The sequence below is a fragment of the Saccopteryx bilineata genome, chromosome 6, assembly GCF_036850765.1.
Source record: "Saccopteryx bilineata isolate mSacBil1 chromosome 6, mSacBil1_pri_phased_curated, whole genome shotgun sequence".
Taxonomy (NCBI): domain Eukaryota; kingdom Metazoa; phylum Chordata; class Mammalia; order Chiroptera; family Emballonuridae; genus Saccopteryx; species Saccopteryx bilineata.
This window is the reverse complement of record NC_089495.1, coordinates 53,721,662-53,744,566: the sequence shown is the minus strand read 5'-3', so window position 1 is coordinate 53,744,566 and position 22,905 is coordinate 53,721,662. Positions and strand designations below refer to the sequence as shown.

At 38.8% G+C, this 22,905-nt stretch overlaps 1 protein-coding gene across 3 annotated transcripts in view; it reads right to left on the bottom strand.

Moving 5' to 3' along the window:
• Nucleotides 1-22,905, bottom strand: part of UGGT2 (UDP-glucose glycoprotein glucosyltransferase 2) — a 282,351-nt gene that overhangs the window by 98,120 nt on the left and 161,326 nt on the right. For all 3 annotated transcript variants that reach the window (XM_066236801.1, XM_066236802.1, XM_066236804.1), the window contains 2 exons: nt 22,691-22,897; nt 17,389-17,520 (listed from right to left, as the gene is read on the bottom strand). In XM_066236801.1, coding sequence (XP_066092898.1) covers nt 17,389-17,520; nt 22,691-22,897 — 339 coding nt within the window. The remainder of the gene's footprint in view (nt 1-17,388; nt 17,521-22,690; nt 22,898-22,905) is intronic.

The window sequence follows — 22,905 nt, the reverse complement described above, 5'->3', positions numbered from 1 at the left end:
TTTCACCTTTATTTTTAAAATTTATTTTGAAAGAGAGAGGAAGGGACAGAGACAGAGAAAAACATCGATTTGTTGTTCCACTTATTCATGCCATAACTGGTTGATTCTTGTATGTGCTGTGACCTGGGATTGAACCTGCAACCTGGCATGATGGAAGGCCACTCTACCCAACTGAGCCACCTTAAACATAAAACATGGTTATTAAAAGAAAAAGAGCACTATAAAACTAAAAGTACACATATAAAACATTTCATTACCTCAGATATATCTTGTGTGTGTGTGTGTGTGTGTGTGTGTGTGTATGAGAGAGAGAGAGAGAGAGAGAGAGAGAGAGAGAGAGAGAGAAAGAGATGGACAGACAGGGATAGCCAGATAGGAGGGGAAGAGAGGTGAACATTATCAACTCATAGTTGCAGCCCTTTAGTTGTTCATTGATTACATTCTCATATGTGCCATTATCAACTCATAGTTGCAGCCCTTTAGTTGTTCATTGAATGCTTTCTCATATGTGCCTTGAGCTGGGGTAGGGGGTGGGTGGGTTTCGAGCTAAGCCAGTGACCCTTGCTCAAGCCAGAGACCTTGGGCTCAAGGCAGCGACCATGGGGTCATGTCTATGATCCCAAGTTCCAGCTGCGACCCCATGCTCAAGCTTGTGAGCCCACACCAAACTGGTGACCTCAGGGTCTCAAACCAGGGTCCTCAGTGTCCCAGGCCAATGCTCCATCCACTGTACCACCACCTACTCAGGCGATATAACATTTTTAAGCACTTTCAATGTTATATTTTTTGGACTATGAATAGGAGACGCCTGAAAAACTGTTGAAATTTTATCTATAGCCTCTCTTGTGACTCAAGTAGTTTTGTTAATAGCTCAGAATAAGGAGATAAAACCTCAAATTATTTTCTTAAGGAATTAACAAGAGGTCTATTTTTATTGATTAAATTGACCAGAGAACTGACTCTATTAGCTGTGTAAGTCCAACTTCAAATACCATGCTCGCTTCGGCAGTACATATACTAAAATACTAAATACCTAGGACTGTGATGGCGAACTTTTTTTATAGATTTTTTTTTGTACTTTTCTGAAGCTGGAAACGGGGAGAGACAGTCAGACTCCCGCATGCGCCCGACTGGGATCCACCCAGCACGGCCACCAGGGGCGATGCTCTGTCCCTCCGAGGCGTAGCTCTGCCGCGACCAGAACCACTCTAGTGCCTGGGGCCGAGGCCAAGGAGCCATCCCCAGTGCCCGGGGCCATCTTTGCTCCAATGGAGCCTCGCTGCGGGAGGGGAAGAGAGAGACAGAAAGGAAGGGTGGGGTGGTGGTGGAGAAGCAAATGGGCGCTTCTCTTATGTGCCCTGGCCGGGAATTGAACCCTGGTCCCCCGCACGCCAGGCCGACGCTCTACCGCTGAGCCAACCGGCCAGGGCAATGAACTTTTTTTTATAAAAACCGCCCACTTTTGCCTGACCAGGTGGTGGCGCCGTGGATAGAGCGTCAGACTGGGATGCAGAGGACCCAGGTTCGAGACCCCGAGGTCGCCAGCTTGAGCGTGGGCTCATCTGGTTTGAGAAAAAGCCTAGCAGCTTGAACCCAAGGTCGCTGGGTCCAACAAGGGTTTACTCTGTCTGCTGAAGGCCCGCGGTCAAGGCACATATAAGAAAGCAATCAATGAACAACTAAGGTGTTGCAACATGCAATGAAAAACTAATGATTGATGCTTCTCATCTCTCTCCGTTCCTGTCTGTCTGTCCCTGTCTATCCTTCGCTCTGACTCACTCTCTGTCTCTGTAATAAATAAATAAATAAATAAAATAAAGACTTAAAAAAAAAACCCGCCCACTTCTGCAGTGCTGGTCAAACTGGTCCCTCCCTCCCACTACTAGGTGTTCCAGCTTTCATGGTGGGCCAATCGCGGTGCGGTTTGGTTGCTACACTACCCCTTGCTCGAACCAACGACCTTGGGCTCAAGCCAGCAACCATAGGGTCATGTCTATGATCCCATGCTCAAGACAGCAACCCTGTTTTTATAAAAAGGTTCGCCATCATGGACCTAGGAGAAACTTGATTTTTCTGTGTCAATCACATTATATCCATGATGGGAAAAGGAACATTAAACATGTATTGGAAGACTAAAACCTACCTGGTGCTTAAATCTTTACAACATTTTAGAAATGTGATTTTTTTTTAGTTACACAGAATAATTGCTGTAACAAAAATGTATTACCTCCTTTGACAGCTTATTAAAACTCTAGAAAACTCAGAGTGTTTATCTACATACTGAGCTAAAAGTCTCTCACCACTCGGAAGTTTGATCAGCTGGCCTTGATTCTATACTGACTCATCAAGTGTAACATAGATTAACCTACCAATGTATCCACTGTATCCCCTGACAACCTTCAAATATTTAAAGAGAAAACAGGAGTTAATATTGAAAATTTTCTTGGTGTCTGGGGCTGTTCTATGTGCTTTACGTATAAAGTATATTTAATCTGACGCTATAAATCATACTATTACCATTCTCATTGTGCAAATCAAGAAACCACGTCTCACAGAGGCTATATATAATTGATGGTGCAACTAGATTTGTCTACTTTAAGAAAATAAAAGGTGCCTGACCTGTGGTGGTGCAGTGGATAAAGTGTCAGCCTGGAATGCTGAGGTCATTGGTTCAAAACCCTGGGCTTGCTGGGTCAAGGCACATACGGGCAACTACTACAAGTTGATGCTTCCCGCTTTTCCCCTCTTTCTCCCTGTCTCTCTCTCTCTTTCTCTCTCTCTCTCTCCTCCATCTAAAAAATCAATAAATAAAAATAAAAAAAGATATACTTGATTAAAAAAAAAAAAGGCCTTGTTTCCCTACGCTCTACTACCCATGTCTCTCAGTGGTTTGTAAATATGTAGTATAATAAAAATAAACTTATTATAATTATAGCAACAGTATTATTTAGGGTTTTATTTGATATTATAATATCAAATTTTTAATTCTTCAGCACCCAGTAAGAAAGTATCATTGTTGGTTGCCAGATGAGAAGGGGTTGGGTGGGGGTTGGAAGGCTGAGTGAAAAAGTGAAGAGATTTAGAAGTACAAATTGGTAGTTACACAACAGTCACAGGCACATAAAGTACAGCATAGGGAAAATAGTCAACAGTACTGTAAAAACTGTGGATGGTGTCAGGTGGGAAGAAGACGGATTGAGGAGATCACTTCATAAGTTATATAAATGTCTAACTACTATGCTGTACATCTGAAATTAATATTAAATGCCAACTGTTAATTGAAATTAAAATTAAAAACAGTATCATTGGTTCTTAGTTTTATTATTCATATATATATACATATATATATATATTATCAAAAGAGAGAGACAGACAGAAAGACAGGAAGGAAGAGAGATGAGAACTATCAATTCATAGTTGTTCAATGGTTGCTTTCTCATATGTGCCTTGACCTGGGGGGGGCTACAGCTGAGCCAGTGACCCCTTGCTCGAACCAACGACCTTGGGCTCAAGCCAGCAACCATAGGGTCATGTCTATGATCCCATGCTCAAGACAGCAACCCTGTGCTCAGGCTGGTGAGCCTGTGCTAAAGCTGAATTAGTCTGCACTCAAGCTGGCAACCCTGGGTTTTGAACCTGGGTCCCCAGCATCCCAGGACGAAGCTCTATTCACTGTCACAGCCTGGTCATGCTTGATTATTCATAATTTTTACTTTGAATATGTTCCAATTCTAATGTAAACATTTGGCAGGTTCAGAATGAAGATTCATTTTTAAAATGTCAGAATTATTTCAAGCATTAAACTATTCGATTCAGAATGATAACTATTTGCCGTAATTGCTGTGATTATTGTGCTTTATACCACTACTCTGAGATAGAGTCGTAAGTATTGCTTTATAGTTCATAAACCATGGAACTTATTTTCAGATATATTATACATTTTTATTCAAACCATGGTTGTACAAATAAATAATAATCATAACCACAATTTTCTATTTATATAAAAAGTCAACATAACTTGACGTAACACTATCTCTAGCCCCAACTTCTCCCCTAAATTCAGGTCATATGTTCAATTGTCAACTCAAATAGCCTACTTGGAGATCCAGAACTGAATAATAAACTCTTAATACGTTCAGAACTGAAATCTTTTCTTTTTTAAAATTTTTAAAAAATTTATTCATTTTAGAGAGGAGAGAGTGAGAAAGAGAGAGAGAGAGAGAGAAAGACAGAGAGAGAGAAGGGGTAAGGAGCAGGAAGCATCAACTCCCATATGTGCCTTGACCAGACAAGTGCAGGGTTTTGAACTGGTGACCTCAGCATTCCAGGTTGACGCTTTATCCACTGTGCCATCACAGGTCAGGCAGAACTGAAATCTTTATCTTTCCCTTTCCACATCTGAACAACTGCCAATCCTTCTGTAGTCTTTCTTACCTGAATACATGACAACTTCATTCTGCTAGTTATGTAGTTCCCCACCCCGCATCATATCTGTCAGCCATTACTGTTCATTTTCCTCTAAAATATATCCCATATCCACTTTTCACTATTTCCACCACAGCCATTCTGGTGAAAGTTCTCATCATCCCTCATTTGGACCATAGCAATTATGTCCTACCATGTTTCCTGAGCCCTATAGTCTATTCTCAATGTAACAGTCACTAGAGATCCAAATAAAACATAGGTCAGATCAAGTCAACCTCCTGTCCAGAACTATGAACTTTACAACTCATGAAATGAACCTCAGCAACTTCTCGGAGCTTCTCTCCTGACTCCTCCACTCAATATACTGCTATTTCTAAAACACACAGTCATGATCTCTTCTCAAGGCCTACCCAGAAATTCCTCTTCCAGACATGGCTTGTTCCTTCATCTCCTTTGGTTTTCTGTCCAAATGACACCTTATCAGTAAGGATACTATTTGTTATCTGACTGCTCACCAAAATGTAAACACCAAGAAAACATGCTTGTTCACTACGGTTCTCTCAGAAACTAGAATGGGGGTAGTCAACCTTTTTATACCTACCACTCACTTTTGTATCTCTGTTAGTAGTAAAATTTTCTAACCGCCCACTGGTTCCACAGTAATGGTGATTTATAAAGTAGGGAAGTAACTTTACTTTATAAAATTTATAAAGCAGAGTTACAGCAAGTTAAAGCATATAATAATAATTACTTACCAAGTACTTTATGTTGGATTTTCGCTAAGTTTGGCAGAATAAATCTTTATAAAACAACTTACTATAGTTAAATCTATCTTTTTATTTATACTTTGGTTGCTCTGCTACTGCCCAACATGAAAGCTGGAATGCCCACTAGTGGGCGGTAGAGACCAGGTTGACTACCACTGACCTAGAAGAATGTTGGTTCACAGCAGGTGACAAATTAATATCTGAATATTTTGTCAATTTAAAAAAAAGAGAGAAAAACAAAGTTCTAGAAATAAGATGAACAGAACTACAATATTTGTTACCACTAATAATGATAACAGAGTAAGAAATAAACTAGAAAATGACAAAAAAGAAAGAGTAATTTTTCCATATGTATAGTCAAAAGGCCAGGTACTAGATACAGTGGGAGTATTTTTTCCTGTTTATTTCTTAAAATGACTGACAGAACCAAAGGTAACCATATACTTTAAAACTACTCTAAAAAGCTTTATTTCTTCCCAAAGTAATTGTTAGAGAGAAAAAGTAATGTTATTTCTGGGTTTCTATATAACTGACTATCAAAATTCACTAATATAGGGTGGGGCAATATTAGGTTTAGAGTTGTGGGTATGTGAAACAAGTTTGTTCTTATATTTTTATTTATTAATTATTGTATTATTTTTCATACAAACTATAAACATACTATTGCCCAACCTGTACCTTATATTATTATAATAAAATGTGGCAACTATTTCATTAATTTGTGACAATTTTTAAAAAACTGTTACTGAAGCAGATATATTTTATCTGTGGTAGCTTGAGGAAATGGGTCTCTCACTTTTCCCCCAATTCTTTTTTTATCTTATTTTTATTAATTTTAATGCAGTGATATTGATAAATCAGGGTACATATGTTCCCAGAAAACATCTCCAGATTATTTTGACCTTTGATTATGCTGCATACCCCTCACTCAAAGTCAAATCGTCCTCCGTCACCTTCTATCTGGTTTGCTTTGTGCCCTTACCCTCCCCCACTCCCTCTCTCTCCTTCCTCGCCCCTTCCCCACACCTCCACCCCACTCCCTGTTACCATCACATTTTTGTACATGTCTCTGAGTCTCATTTTTATGTTCCATCTAGGCATTGGTTCATATAGTTCTTAGTTTTTTTCTGATTTACTTATTTCACTCCATATAATGTTATCAAGGTCCATCCATGTTATTGTAAATGATCCGATGTCATCATTTCTTATGGCTGAGTAGTATTCCATAGTATATATGTACCAAAGCTTTTAATCCACTCGTCCTCTGACGAACACTTGGGCTGTTTCCAGATCTTTGCTATTGTGAACAATGCAGCCACAAACATGGGGGTGCATTTCTCCTTCTGGAACCATTCTATGGTGTCCTTGGGGTATATTCCTAAAAGTGGGATGGCTAGGTCAAAAGGCAGTTCGATTTTCAATTTTTTGAGGAATCTCCATACTGTTTTCCACAGAGGCTGCACCAGTCTGCATTCCCACCAGCAGTGCAGGAGGGTTCCCTTTTCTCCACATCCTCACCAGCACTTATTCTGTGTTGTTTTGTTGATGAGCACCATTCTAACCGGTGTGAGGTGATATCTCATTGTGGTTTTAATTTGCATTTCTCTAATGATTAATGATGTTGAGCATTTTTTCATATGCCTATTGGCCATCTGTATATCCTCTTTGGAGAAGTGTCTATTCATTTCTTTTGCCCATTTTTTGATTGCATTGTTTGTTTTTCTGGTGTTGAGATTTACAAGTCCTTTTAAATTTTGGTTATTAACCCCTTATCAGACATACTGTCAAATATGTTCTCCCATTGTGTAATTTGTCTTTTTATTCTGTTCTTATTGTCTTTGGCCATGCAAAAGCTTTTTAGTTTGATATAGTCCCATTTGTTTATCCTGTCTTTTATTTCCCTTGCCTGTGGAGATAAATCAGCAAATATATCGCTGCAAGAGATGTCGGAGAGCTTACTGCATATGTTTTCTTCTAAGATGCTTATGGTTTCACGCCTTACATTTAAGTCTTTTATCCATTTTGAGTTTATTTTTGTGAATGGTCTACATTGGTGGTCTAGTTTCATTTTTTTGCAGGTTGCTGTCCAATTCTCCCAACACCATTTATTGAAGAGGCTGTCTTTACTCCATTGTATTTCCTTACCTCCTTTGTCAAATATCAGTTGTCCATAGAGCTGTGGGTTTATTTCTGGGTTCTCTGTTCTGTTCCATTGATCTATGTGCCTGTTCTTATGCCAGTACCAGGCTGTTTTGAGTACAATGGCCTTGTAGTATAGCTTGATATCAGGAAGTGTGATACCTCCCTCTTTATTCTTCTTTTTTAATATTGCTGAGGCTTTTCGTGTTTTCTTTTGGTTCCATATAAATTTTTGGAATATGTGATCTATATCTTTAAAGTATGTCACTGGTATTTTAATTGGTATTGCATTGAATTTATAAATTACTTTGGGTAATATAGATATTTTAATGATGTTTATTCTTCCTAACCATGAGCATGGTATATGTTTCCACTTGTTTGTATCTTCCTTGATTTCTTTTATCAATGTTTTATAATTTTCCAAGTACAAGTCCTTAGTCTCCTTGTTTAAATGTACTCCTAGGTACTTTATTTTTTTGGTTGTAATAGTGAAGGGGATTGTTTCCTTAATTTCTCTTTCTGATTGTTCATTGTTGGTGTATAAAAATGCCTCTGATTTCTGAGTATTAATTTTATATCCTGCCACCTTTCTGAATTCATTTATCAGGTCCAGTAGTTTTTTGACTGAGACTTTAGGATTTTCTATATACAATATCATATCATCTGCAAATAATGATAGCTTTACTTCTTCTTTTCCAACTTGAATGCCTTGTATTTCTTCTTCTTGTCTGATTGCTGTGGCTAGGACTTCCAGGACTATGTTGAATAAGAGTGGTGAAAGGGGGCACCCCTGCCTTGTTCCTGATCTTAAGGGGATTGCTTTTAATTTTTGCCCATTTAGTATGATGTTGGCTGTGGGTTTCTCATAGATGGCTTTTATCATGTTGAGGTAAGTTCCCTGTATTCCCACTTTGCTGAGAGCTTTGATCATAAATGGGTGCTGGATTTTATCAAATGCTTTTTCTGCATCTATTGAAATTATCATGTGGTTTTTCTCCTTCCTTTCATTTAAGTGATGAATAACATTGATAGATTTGCGAATATTGTACCAGCCTTGCTTCCCCAGAATAAATCCCACTTGATCATGGTGTATGATATTTTCCATATATTGTTTGATCCGGTTTGCTAATATTTGTTGAGGATTTTAGCATCTATATTCATCAGGGATGTTGGCCTATAATTTTCTTTCTTTCTGTTGTCCTTGCCTGGTTTTGGAATCAGAATTATGCTCACCTCATAAAAGGAGCTTGGAAGTCTTCCTTCCTCTCGAATTTTTTGAAATAGCTTGAGAAGGATAGGAGTTAGTTCTTCTTTGAATAGTTGGTAGAATTCACTTGTGAAGCCATCTGGCCCAGGACTTTTCTCTGTTGGGAGTTTTTTGATAACTGTTTTGATCTCATTTGGTGTAATCGGTCTGTTTAGGTTTTCTGATTCTTCCAGACTGATTTTTGGAAGATTGTATGTTTCAAGGAATTTATCCATTTCATCTAGGTTGTCTAGTTTTTTGACATACAGTTCTTCATAGTATTTTTTTTACAATCCTTTGTATTTCTGTTGTGTCAGTTGTTATTTCTCCCCTCTCATTTCTAATTTTATTTATTTGAGTCCTCTCTCTCTTTTTCTTGGTGAGTCTAGTTAAAGGTTCATCAATCTTGTTTACCTTTTCAAAAAACCAGCTCCTAGTTTCATTGATCCTCTGTATTGTTTCTTTAGTCTCTATGTCATTTATTTCTGCTCTGATTTTTATTATTTCCTTCCTTCTATTACATTTAGGCTTTACTTGCTGCTCTTTTCCTAGTTCTTTTAGATGCAGGGTTAAGTTGTTTAATTGAGCTTTTTCTAGCTTCTTAAAGTGTGCATGTAGTGCTATGAACTTCCCTCTCAGTACTGCTTTTGCTGTCTCCCATAAATTTTGAGTTGTTGTATGCTTGTTATCATTCGTTTCTAGGAATTTTTTTATTTCTTCTTTGATCTCATTCTTAATCCACTCGTTATTTAACAACCTGCTATTTAGTTTCCATGTGTTTGAGGATTTTTGAGCTTTTCTGTTGTGGTTGATTTCTAGTTTCATGCCATTGTGATCAGAGAAAGTGTTTGATATGATTTCAATCTTCTTAAATTTGTTGAGACCACTTTTGTGCCCTAACATGTGGTCTATCCTAGAGAATGTACCATGAGCACTTGAAAAGAATGTATATTCTGCTGCTTTGGGGTTAAAGGTTCTGTAGATATCTATTAAATCGAGTTGATCTAGTGTGTCCTTTAATTCTGCTGTTTCTTTGTTAATTTTCTTTCTTGAGGATCTATCTAGTGATGTTAGTGGGGTATTAAAATCCCCTACTATTATAGTGTTGCTGTTATCTCGCTCTTTATATCCATCAAAATCTGCTTTATATATTTAGGTGCTCCTATATTAGGTGTGTAGATATTTATAATATTGAATAGTTATATCTTCCTGTTGGATTGCTCCCTTTATCATATGTAGTGGCCTTCTTTATCTCTTACTATATTCTTTCTTAATACTTTACTGATATAAGTATTGCTACCCCAGCTTTTATTTCATTTCCTTTTGCATGAAATGTTTTTTTCCATCCTTTTACCTTCAACCTATGTGCATCTTTTGTTTTAAGGTGTGTCTCTTGTAAACAACATATGTACAGGTCCTGTTTTCTTATCCATGCAGCTACCCTATGTCTTTTGATTGGATCATTTAATCCATTTACATTTAGGGTTATTATTGACATGTAGTTGATTATTGCCATTTTATTCTTTAAAGCTGTATTCTTCTTTTGCTATAGTCTTTTCCCACTTTGATCTGTTTACACCATGCCCCTTAACATTTCCTGCAGCATTGGTTTGGTTGTAATGAATTCCTTGAGGTGGGATACTTTTTATTTCTCCTTCAATTTTAAATGATAGCCTTGCTGGATAAAGTAGTCTTGGTTGTAGGTTCTTGTTCTGCATTACTTTGAATATTTCTTGCCATTCCCTTCTGGCCTCAAGTGTTTCTGTTGAGAAGTCGGATGTCATCCTTATGGGGGCTCCTTTGTAGGTGATAGTCTTTTTTTCCCTCACAGCTTTTAATATTTTCTCTTTATCACTTAGCTTTGGTATTTTAATTATGATGTGTCTTGGTGTAGGTTTCTTTGCGTTTCTTTTTAGTGGAGTTCTCTGTGCTTCTTGAATTTGTGAGAGTTTCTCCTGCATTAATTAGGGAAGTTTTCCACTATGATTTGATTGAACAAAGCCTCTATCCCTTGTTCTTTCTCTTCTTCTTCAGGAACCCCTATGATGCGGATGTTATTTCTCTTTATGTTGTCACAGAGCTCTCTTAGAGTTTCCTCAGACTTTTTGAGTCTCTTTTCTTTTTTCTTCTCTGCTTTCATGCCTTCATTCCAGTTGTCCTCCAACTCGCTGATTTGATCCTCAGCTGTATCCATCCTGTTTTTAATTCCTTCCATTGTGGTCTTCACTTCTGATATTGTATTTGTCATCTCCGACTGATTCTTTTTTAATATTTCAATATCCTTTTTTATATTTGCTATTTCTTTATTTAGGTGTTCGTGATGACCATCCATTGTTATTCTAAGATCCCTAAGCATCCTTACAATCAATATTTTAAACTCCGCATCTGGAAGTTTGATTATTTCCATATCACTCAGTTCATCTCCTGAAGGTTTGTTTCTCTTGTGGTTTCATTTGGATTGCACTTCTTTGTCTTCTCATTGTGCTTGGGTATCTGGGTGTTTTCTTTGTAGAGCTGGTTGAGTCTAGGCTTGGTGTTGTCTGTCTCTAGTTTTTACTTGTGTTGTTTCTAAGTCTTCTTAGGTTGGCATCAGCTATTATTTGTAATCCACTTTAGGATTTGGACGGCTTTGAAGTCTTGATTTGTTTGTTTTCTTAACAGGTGATTGTCTTGTTTGCTGATCTCAGCAGGGGGCTTATTTGAAACTATCCAGGAATGTGGTGGGTGTGACCTGAGTCTCTGAAATCCTCTTCTGCCAGTTAATCTCTCTGGGGGCGGGTTGCTTTCTCAGCTTCAGTAGGGGGAGGTGTATCTCAGATCTCCAAGGAGACCTGAGTTACTGCCCCTCCTCCGCACTTCTTGTTTTCAGCTGTGTCTTGCTGCGCTGATTGGAGCTGGAGAGATGTCTGTATCTCTGTGACCTGGAAGTACTTTTGTATTTTGCTTTGTGGAAGGATCAGCCCCTCCCTCAGTTATGGCTGCCTCCAGCTCTGAATGAGTCAGCTTTTTATGTCATCACCTATATTCCTCTCCCCCTCACCATCCATCTCTCTCTTTATCCTGTTTTTGGAAGACAAGCAGGCCCTTTCAACACACCTTGTTCCCTGGTCACCAGGTAAGTGGCTGTGAGCAGTACTTACTGCTCTCCTCCTTGGAATTGAGAGCCCAGCCTCACCTCCCCCCCCCATTCTTGTAAGCAGGGCAGATTCAGGCACTCCCTACCAGGTTTGTTGTGGCTTCTTCTTTGCTCCTTGATTTTTTGTTTAAGGCCACTATGTCTTTATTGATTCTCTGTTTGGATGACCGATCTAGAGCTGTCAGCAGTGTATTGAGTTCTCCAAGTATGATTGTGTTTTTGTCAGTTTTTGTTTTAAGATCAATAAGTAGCTGTCTTATATATTTTGGTGCTCCTTGGTTTGGTGCATATATATTAAGAATTGTTATGTCTTCTTGATTCAGTGTCCCCTTAGCCATTATGAAATGGCCATTTTTGTCTCTGAGTACTTTTCCTGTCTTGTAGTCAGCATTATCCGATATGAGTATTGCTACACCTGCTTTTTTTTGGATGTTATTTGCTTGGAGTATTGTTTTCCAGCCTTTCACTTTGAATTTGTTTTTATCCTTGTTACTTAGATGAGTTTCCTGTAGGCAGCATACAGTTGGATTTTCTTTTTTAATCCATTCTGCTACTCTGTGCCTTTTTATTGGTGAGTTTAATCCGTTTACATTTAGTGTAATTATTGATACTTGTGAGTTCCCTATTGCCATTTTATATCATGCTTTCTGTTAGTTTTGTGTCTTGTTTGATCCTTCTCTTTCGTTTTTCTATCTTTTGTTTTTATTTGGTTGTATTCCATACATCTTTCCTCTGTTGCTATCTTTTTTATCTCATGTGCTTCTGTGGTGGTTTTTTCAATGGTGGTTACCTTTGAGTAATGAAAAAGTCCCTACCCTGTTCATTGTAGCAAACTATTTTGTGAGTACTTTTGCACTCCATCGTCCTTTGCTACTGTTAATCTCCATCTTCTCCCCCTCTTTCTTTTTGTTGTTGTCACAGTTTAAATTTGGTTTTATTGTGTTCTTCTTGGAGCTTTTACTTGTGGCTCTGTTTTTTTTTGTTCTTTGTATCTGATTGGAGAACCCCCTTTAGTAATTCCTGGAGTGGGGGTTTTCTGGTGATAAATTCCCTCATCTTTTCTGCATCTGTGAATGTTTTTATTTCTCCTTCATATTTGAAGGATAGCTTTGATGGGTATAGTATTCGTGGCTGAAAGTTCCTCTCTTTCAGGACTTTAAATATTGGGGTCCACTCTCTTCTAGCTTGTAGAGTTTCTGCTGAGAAATCGGATGATAATCTAATGGGCCTTCCTTTATATGTTGTATTCTTCTTTTCCCTGGCTGCCTTGAGAATTTTTTCTTTGCCGTTGGTTTGTGTCAATTTCATTATGATATGCCTTGGAGTAGGTTTGTTGGGGTTAAGAAAACTCGGTGTTCTGTTTGCTTCTTGAACTTGAGGCTTTAGTTCTTTCCACAGGCTTGGGAAGTTCTCATCTATTATTTGTTTGATTATGTTCTCCATTCCATTTTCTCTCTCTTCTCCCTCGGATATACCTATTATTCTTATGTTATTCTTTTTGATGGAGTCAGATAATTCTTGTAGGGCTATCTCATTTTTTTTAATTTTTGAGTCTCTTTCTTCTTCTCTCTGTTGTGCCTCAAGTTGCTTGTCTTCTATTTCACTAATCCTCTCTTCTATCTGACCTGTTCTATTAGCTAAGCTTGTTACTTCATTTTTCAGCTCGTGAATTGAGTTTTTCATCTCTGTTTGATTTGTTTTTATAGTTTCAATTTCCTTGGACATATATTCTTTGTGTTCATTGAGTTGTTTTCTGAGCTCCCTAAATTGCCTTTCTGTGTTTTCTTGTATATCTCGGAGGATTTTTAGGATTTCTATCTTGAATTCTCTGTCATTTAGCTCCGAGGTTTCCAATATATTAAATTTTTTCTCCATAGATTTTTCCTCATCTAGCTGTGTTACCTCTCTTTCTTTTGTATCCATGATATTTGATTTTCTCTTCCTTAATGGCATCTGAGGGTGGTTTTGTTGATAGTATTAATGAGATTTAATAAAGAATAAAAAGTTAAAAAAATAAAAAAATAATCAAAAAATAAAAAATCAAAAAGAGTTGTTTTTTTAAAAAAAATTAATAATGAAATAAAGAAATAAAATAAAAATTAAAAAAAAAGAAAATTATTCCCCCCCCCTTTTTTCCTCTCCTCTCCTCTCCCCTCTTTCTTGAGAAAATCTTGTGGTGAACTGTGAATTATAACAAACAATGCCTGTGATGGAGGGCCTGAATTGGGGAAAAGTAATAAATGGGCAAAAAAAAGAAAAAAAAAAGAAAAAAGAAAAAAAAAGAGCATATGGACCCACAAAAAGCAAATAAGGAAAAAATTTGGGTCAAGAATAAAATGATTTGCTTTTAGGTGTTGGTTGTCTAAGATCTATGATGAGAGGAATAAGAGGAAAATGGAAAAAACGGGGGACAAATTAAAAAATTACTATTGTATTTAGTGGAACAAGAACTAGATAATATGGAGAGCCAGGGATGGGAGCACTGCTAGTGAGTTAAAAAGGTGAAGTAAAACCCCCCCAAACTGTCACAAACATAAGTTTGAGTCCCAGATAAGATAATTTGTTTGTTATTGAGGTTTGAATGAGAGGAGATGTAAAGGAGAAAGGAAGAAACTAATATAGAGGGAGAAAAGAAAGAGAGAGAGAGAAAAAAAGAGGGAACCACTAAAAGAAGAAAAAAGAAAGGAGAGAGAGAGAGAGAGAGAGTTAAGGGTTTTGGAGTGCAACCCTCATAGTGAGAAAGGAAGAGAAGAGAAAAGATAATGGGAGATGTAACACTTATGGGTAGTGTAGTTCAAGGAGAGGAGAGAGTAAGACCGGCAGAGAGTTAATCGGCCAAATTGGAGGAGGAAAAAAAAGTATCAAGAATGAAGATAAGAGAAACAAACAAACAAATATAATAAAATGGGATAGGTTATAAAGTCTGCAGATTATTCTTGATTTTGAGAGGTTATCTTCTTGCTTTTTCTTTTCTCTCCCTCTTCCTGGTCAGTGACTCTGTACCCCAGGTTCTGCCCCTTTGGCACGCTCAGGTAGAGGTTTGCAGTTGATAAGTCTCTATGGCGATGTCATGTATTGTGCTTTAGTCTCGTTGGCAGTCGAGGTTCATTAGCATTTATAGGCTCCGACAGTGAGAGAGTCCGTGTTCCTGGAGCCTTTCTCCTAGTCTTTCCTTCCTCAATTAGTAGCCTGATAATCCAGCTATGGGGTTGCTGCTGCCTCTGCCTGGATAGTAAGAGGCTCAAAGAGCTGGCCACTCCCCACTCTATTTCCACTCAGCACAGGGCTCTGGGTAAGGCTCAGTCAGTCAGAGCTGCTAGCATAATCAGGCGGGCTTTCCGCCCACTCAAAGACCTCTGGCTCTGCCACTCTGTCCGGTAACACAGGCGGGCGCCCACTTCCGGGGCTCTTGGAGGAAACTCTCACTCACTGTCTGCGACCAGGATATCCGGCCAGCAGTTTTACGCTCTGAGTGAAACCCCCAACCGCAGGGAAAAGTTGCAGCGTTGGAATTGAGTCTCGCTCCGTCCCCGTGCGCAGCTTTTGCAAGGCGCTGGGGCGGCCTGAGATTCCGTTTTGGCCCGCACAAAGGCCCCTGACTCTGCCCCTCTGTGCGATAACACAGGCGCGCACTGCCGAGGCACTCGGAGGAATCTCTCATTCACTATCTGTGCGCGCAGACCAGGATATGAGACTGGCCGCGTTTCCCTCTGAGTGAAACTGCCTCCAGCACGGAAAATCTCCACCGTTGGAATTAGTTCTCACTCCCTCCCGTGCGTGGCTTTCCCAGGGCGCTGGGGCTGCCCAGAGACTCTGCCCTCGGCCCACAGAAAGGCCTCTGACCCTGCCTCTCCGTGGGGCAACATGGGCACCCACTCCCGGGGCCTAGGAAGAAATCTCTCGCCCACTAACTGCGCGCACGCCGACCAGGAGACTGGGTAAAATGGCCACTCCGCTTGTCTTTCTTTGTTTGGTTTTGGCACAAGTGTTAGCTTGTATTGCCTGGGTTGCCCCAGGATCAGTTTTTCCTCGGTTTGGATATCCATGCCACAGCCTGGTTCGGCCGTTTGTGCCACGGCCTGGATCTATTCACCCCCTTTGCCCACCTCAGTTTCTATATTCACAGTTACCAGAGAAAGCCGCCCTGTTTAGGTTAGTGAGGAAGTCGGAGCATTTCTTACTCCCTATTTCCTTCGGGGTTTGGTTATATATTTAGCCAATTTTTCACTCAACCATACCTTTGGGTGTATTGCGAAGCATCTGGAGGCTCCAAGTATAGGTTTTTTTGTTTCTGGTTGAAGATCTTGTTGAGTTTTGGGGGAGATTTATCGGTATCGCTTCCTACCCCGCCATTACTCTGACGTCATTCAGTGCTCCTTGATTTTTGAAAGCTGTTCTTGTAGTCCAGATTTGGTTTTTCACGCTGATTTTTCATAAATTAGTTTATAATCCAGTTCGGTGGTGTGAGCTGGGAGTCTGTGTGTCTGCCTACTCCGCTGCCATCTTCTTCCCCAATTCTTATTGTTTATGAATTTAGATAAGAAAAACTAATAAGGCCCTGGCCAGGTAGCTCAGTTTTTTAGAATATTGGCCCAATATATCAAGGTTGCAGGTTCAATCCCTGGTCAGGACATATACAAGAATCAACCAATGAATGCTTAAATAAGTGGAACAACAAATAGATGTTTCTCTGTTTCCCTTTCTCTCTCTCTAAATTAAAATTTTTTTAAAAGAATAAGCATAATTTTAAGGGAATACTAATATGGGGATAAAACACACAGGTGAACAGAGCTCATAAAAATGTAGAAAACAAACCAAGAGTATATTAGAGCTTTGAAGATGATTTGGGAATACATATTTAATAGTTCAGGCAGAGGTATATCAAACACATTGCATTAGTTTATTTCTTAATGAATCTAAGCACCAGATTCAACTTTTTAAAACTTAAATAATTTTTGAGAAACAAAATCAGACTATCATATACAAAATATATTAATAAGTAGCTATTATTCGTTAATTTTGTGTGACTATAAATATGCTCTCTAGTCAGAAAAAATACTCAGAAAAAAAGTGTGATATAAGATACCATGTATAAAATTACAATTATGTATTTAAGAAAATCAATTCTGTAGGGTAAAAAAAAAGGGTTGGAAGGTAAAACAATAAACTTTTAAGAAATTTTATTAGGATGGTGGAAGCAATTTTACCTATAGATTTTTAAAGTTTATATTAATAAATCAAACCTTATATTTCAATACAAAAGTATTGTACTGCTAAACAGTTGTAGAGAAAGCTACAAGAAGAATAAGATTTCACAATGAATTTTCCATACCTACTATAACAGTGGTTCTCAATCACAATGTTGTAATGTGTACTGAGTAGCTTTTTCTAATACTTACATTAGGACAAAATGAAAGTTATCCCCACAAGAACATTTTTCCTTTCCCGTGTTCAGTGTTCTCATCAATGGCAGAAGGGATGAAGAGACAGGCACTGTGCCATAAATTAAACCTCGCAGCACCCATTTCACTTATGCTGAGGCCTGTCTGGTGTGTCTAGCATATGAACACCATCCTCTGCGTGTGTCATATCAGGTGTGTTGTAAGAGAAAAATGTTGGAGACCTGTGTATCTCAGTTTCACTAACAAAAATGAACACCTATTTGTCCTACTTACTTTCCCATTGCAGACAATACCCATTTCTCCAGGATTCAAGTTAAGTACATCTTGACAGAACAACTGGTGAGTCTGAAAAATATTCACTCCAACGGTATTATATTTTTTCTCAAAAGCATCCTTATCTATCCCCTAAAGCATGAAAATAATGAAATGAATAAAAAAACAGTAAATATATCAAATTATTTTCTTAACAAAGCCTATTTTAATACATTAGTGTAAAATTTAAATTAAACTAAATTATGATAAAGTACTATTTTGTTCTGAAACCACAATTTTTTAAAAAAAGGAATGTTTCTTCACCAAGTAAATTATAATATTTGTACATCGTTTTATAAGTGATATAATTTGCTATTCATTCTTTGAGAATTTCAGGTGAATTACTGATTAGCAAAATGTTGGGAACATCAATTTAAATAAAATTTAACACTCAAGAAATAAAATGTTTATTAAATTCTGAACTCATTTTCCCTGGCCAGTTGGTTCAGTGGTAAAGTGTCAGCCCAGTGTGTGGATGTCCTGGGTTTGATTCCTAGTCAGGGCACATAGGAGAAGTGACCATCTGCTTCTCCACCCCTCTTACTTTTGCTTCTCACTTTCTGTCTCTTTCCCTCCTGCAGCCATCGCTCAACTGAAGCGAGTTGGCCCTGGGTGCTGAGGATGGCTCCATGGCCTTTCCCTTAGGCGCTAAGAAAAAGCTTGTTTGCTGAGCAATGGTTTAACACCCCTGATGGGCACAGCATCACACCCTAGTGGACTTGCCAGGTTGATCCCATTTGGGGCACATGTGGGAGTCTGTCTCTGCCTCCCTTCTCACTGAATAAAAAAAATATTATGAACTCAATAAACCTATTTTGGTGCACTCAAGAAGTAGTGTTTACAACAGAAATAACCTATCTCACCTCACTGTACCACGCCCACAAAACCAACTTAGTTAATAGTGCATGTAACTTCAGAAATATCAAAGTAACTCACGGTTATAGTAAAAAAATATATGGACAGTCACATAAATAAACCACAAATAAGGTCCTTATATCTTCATACCAAGACATCTCCATATCAGTAGTTATCAAACTTTAATGTTCATACAAATCACCTTGGTGCCTTGTTAAAATGTAGTTTTTTCTTCAGTACATCAGGGTGGGGACTTCCATTCTGAACTTCTAACAAGTTCCCCGGTGCTCCTGTGATAGAAATGTCTCCCCTGTGCTGTCCAGTATGGTAGTCACAGCCACAAATGGTTACTGAGCCCTGGAAATGTGGCTAATATGACTGAGGAACTGAATTTAAAGTTTAATTTAATTTTAAGCTTAAAACAGCCACAAGTAATAAGTGACTACAGTACTGGACAGTGCAGTCCTAGATCTTTACTTCTAAAATCTCTATCTCTATCATCCTCTCTCTGACCACAAGCCCCTGACCTTCCAACTCACTCATTCCAGTGCTACCAGACCAACCATTACTCAGCACTTTTAGTCTTCTGACCCCTACCACTTGTTTACTGTCCATCATACTTCCCATATCATAATTTTCCTCCTTCCCAGCTTATACCCTTATATCCTTTACTATAACATCAACCTTCTATGCTCAGCTCCATTGATTGCTTCTCTATAGTTATTACTTCCCTGGCAAAACCCCAACTCTGATTAAATATAACTGTGTTTCCTCTGCATCTATACCCAAACAGTGTTAATAAAGTTGGGGGGGGGCAACCAATCTTCCTTCCTTCCTTCCTTCCTTCCTTCCTTCCTTCCTTCCTTCCTTCCTTCCTTCCTTTCTCTCTCTCTCTCTCTTTCTTTATTTCTTTCTTTCTCCCCTTCCGTCCTTCCTTCCTTCCTTCCTTCCTTCCTTCCTTCCTTCCTTCCTTCCTTCTTTTTCTTTCTTTCCTTTCTTTCCTTTCCTTCCTTCCTTCCTTCCTTCCTTCCTTCCTTCCTTCCTTCTTTCCTTCCTCCTTCCCTCCCTCCCTCCCTCCCTCCCTCCCTCCCTCCTTTCTTTCTTTCTTTCTTTCTTTCTTTCTTTCTTTCTTTCTTTCTTTCTTTCTTTCTTTCTTCTTTTTTTTTTAAGCAAGAGATTGAGAGAGAGGGATAGACAAAAACAGACAGATAGGAAGGGAGAGAGAAGAGAAGCATCAACTCCGAGTTGTGGCACCTTAGTTGTTTACTGATTGCTTTCTCATATGTGCCTTGACCCAGTAGGGGGTGGGCTCCAGCTGAACCAGTGACCCCTTACACAAGCCAGCAGCATTGGGCTCAAGCCAGTGAACTTCAGTTTTAAGCCAGCAACCTTTGGGCTCAAGCCAGTGAACTTCAGTTTTAAGCCAGCAACCTTTGGGCTCAAGACAGTAACTATGGGGTCATGTCTATGATCCCACGCTCAAACTGGTGACCCTGCGCTCAAGCTGGTGAGCTTGCACTTCAGCCAGATGAAACCTGGGGTTTCAAACCTGGCTTATCAGCATCCCAGGCCAATGCTCTATTCACTGCCCCACCGCCTGGTCAGGCATCACTTTCAGTTTGTGGTCATTAACCTCAAGTGGGCCCTCAGAAATCTTACCACACTCATGTACTGAATTCACATTCTTACTCTCAGAATAACAGAAAAACATTTGACATTTTCTCCTTTTTTCTCAAACCTCTAATAGCACCTACTGACATTCTAATATTTAGCTACCGACCTTTACTTTGAAAATGAAAGTAATCAGAAAAGAAGTACTTTCTTGCTACCATCAAATAAATCCACCCTTCTGCATCTATACCCATACATTTTGCCTTTATTCTGGTTAAAATGAATGAACAATTCCTGTTCTTAAGACTAACACTTAACACTGTCCATTGGATCCCAGCACCTCTTATCTACTCAAGAACTTTGCTGCCCTGTCTGTATCATCCCTTCTCATTGTTGGATAGATTGTTTCTATTAGCATACAAAAAGGTGACATCTCCCAAATTGAGAAAGCTTTCCTTGATCTCAATTTCTATTCTGGCTACAGAACACTTCTCTGCTCCCCATATAAAAAAGTTCTTTAAAAGAACTATACTTGCTGTCTCTACTTCCCGATTTCCCATTTTCTCTTGAATCTATTTCACTTTTATGCTTATCACTTGACAGACACTGTTCTTCTCAGTCACCAATGACCACTTTAACAAATAAAATTGTCAGTTACAAAGATGGATTTCAGAAACATCCGGCATAGGTGATTATTTCCTTCTGAAAATACATTCTCTACTCTGGCTGGTTGGCTCAGCAGTTAGCATCGGCCTGGTGTGTGGAAGTCATGCGTTCGATTCCTGACCAGGGCACACAGGAGAAGCAACCATCTGCTTCTCCATCCTTTCCCCTTCCCATCCTCCTTCCCTCTCTCTCTCTCTTCCCCTCCTGCAGCCATGGTTCAAAATGGTTTGAGCAAGTTGGCCTCAGGTGCTGAGGAGGGCTCCATGGTTTTGCCTTAAGCACTAAAATAGCTGGGTTGCTGAGCAACGGAGCAGCAGCCCCAGCAATGACTGAGTAGGGGGCTTTCTAGGTGGATCTCAGTTGGGGTACATGTGGGAATCTGTCTCTGCCTCCCCATCTCTCACTTAAAATAAAAACTACATTCTCCATTGGCTTCCAGGATACCATGCTCTCCTGGTTATCTTCCTAACTCATTGCCTGTTGTCTCCTTTACAAGCTCATCCTTTTCTTGTGTTTCTCTACATTTTGGAATGTTTTAGGGCTTAGCTCTCAACACCTCTGTTCTCCACCCCATCCTCACTTCTGAGGTTTCTCATGTAGTTTCTTAGCGCGAAATTATACCTAATGTCGATGGTCCTCAAACTGACTCTCAAAAAACAAAAATGACAACCCTTCATTGATTTCTATACTCATTTACTCAATTGTCAACTCAACATCTCCACCTGAACGTCCAACAAGCACCTCCAACTAACATGTACAAAACTTAGCTCTTGATCCCGTGTGTCCAAATCTTCTCTTCCCCATCTCAAAAAAGTCTAGCTGTTCAAGCCAAAATTGTCGCCTACTCTTTTCACATCACATACAATCGATCAACTAATCCTGTTGACTATAATACAACTACTTTACCATCCCCACCACTACTATCTAGTCCAAGACACCATTATTTCTTGCCTATATTACTGCAATAGCATTCTAATTGTTCATCCTATTTCTACTCTGTGTACCTACTATCAAATCCTCACATGGTATCCAGGGTCATATTTTAATAATTATTCACCTCTTCAAGATTCCTCAATGACTTGCCATTATACTCAGAAAATATTTCAATTCCTTACTATGGCCTACAAGTGGTAAAAATATCTGGGGTTCATTTCTGACCTCATATTTTAGTATTCTCCATATCTCTATTTTGGTCATAATAATCTTCTGTCTATACCTCAAACCTGGCAAGACTATCTCTGTGTCAGGCCTTTAGACATGCTATGTTCCTCAACCTGGTACATTTTCCCCACAGACTTCCATGGCTTAATGCCTCATTTCATGCAGAGCTCTGCCCAAATGTAAGCTCTTTAGAAATACCTTTCTTGACCACTCCAGCTAAAAGAGCGTCCCTCCAACTATCTGCCCTCTTATGTTTCTTTATTTTTCCATTATCACTTACTTTGTCTTTCCCACTACCATGTAAGCTCCACAAAAGCAGGGACTCTATCTACCTTGTTCAAAAGTATGTATATCTCTACTGTCTGGTAGACAATCAATAAATATTTTTTGAATGAATTAGTGAAACTTTCTACCAGATCATCTTCTAAAGATTTTATTTATTCATTTTAGAGGGGGGGGAGAGAGAGAGAGAGAGAGAGAGAGAAGGGGGGAGAACAGGAAGAATCAACACCCATATGTGCCTTGACTGGGCAAGCCCAGTGTTTTGAATCGGTGACCTCAGCGTTCCAGGTCCATGCTTTATCCACTGCACTACCACAGGTCATAATAGAAGGTCAACTTCTATCTTTGAAATTTCCCTCATACAGGATTCCTTCAGTGAAATACCTAAGGTTTATTTACATAATCCTTTGATTCCCACTCCTTAAGGACATATCCTAACCAGAATTGTATCAACATTAAGGATCATGCAGTAGTTGAAATATAAGAAATCTGATTTGTTAAATACCTCCAGGCAAAATAATATTATTTAACATTTATCTTTTCTCAGTTAAAGGAATATTTATTACCCCCAAATGATTATACCTATTAACTGATATTTTTTTCAGTAACATGATATATCTAAGACCATTGACTTACACTTTTGAAATATTCAATACATACTTACTATATCAAACAAATAGCTACTGACCTCAGTAAGGAATGTTTTAATTTTATCTCCAGAGTAAATAGATGTAGCAGTTTCTTCTTCTGCCAGTTTCCTGAGAAAGTTTCTCAAAAAGTTGTTTTTCTGTGTGAGAAAAGCTGCCAAAATTCCTCTAGAAATAGCCGTGTTCTCTTCATTTATTTTTGATGTAGGATTATAAATAATGCCCAACCGACTATGAAAACTTGTTTTCTGCAAAA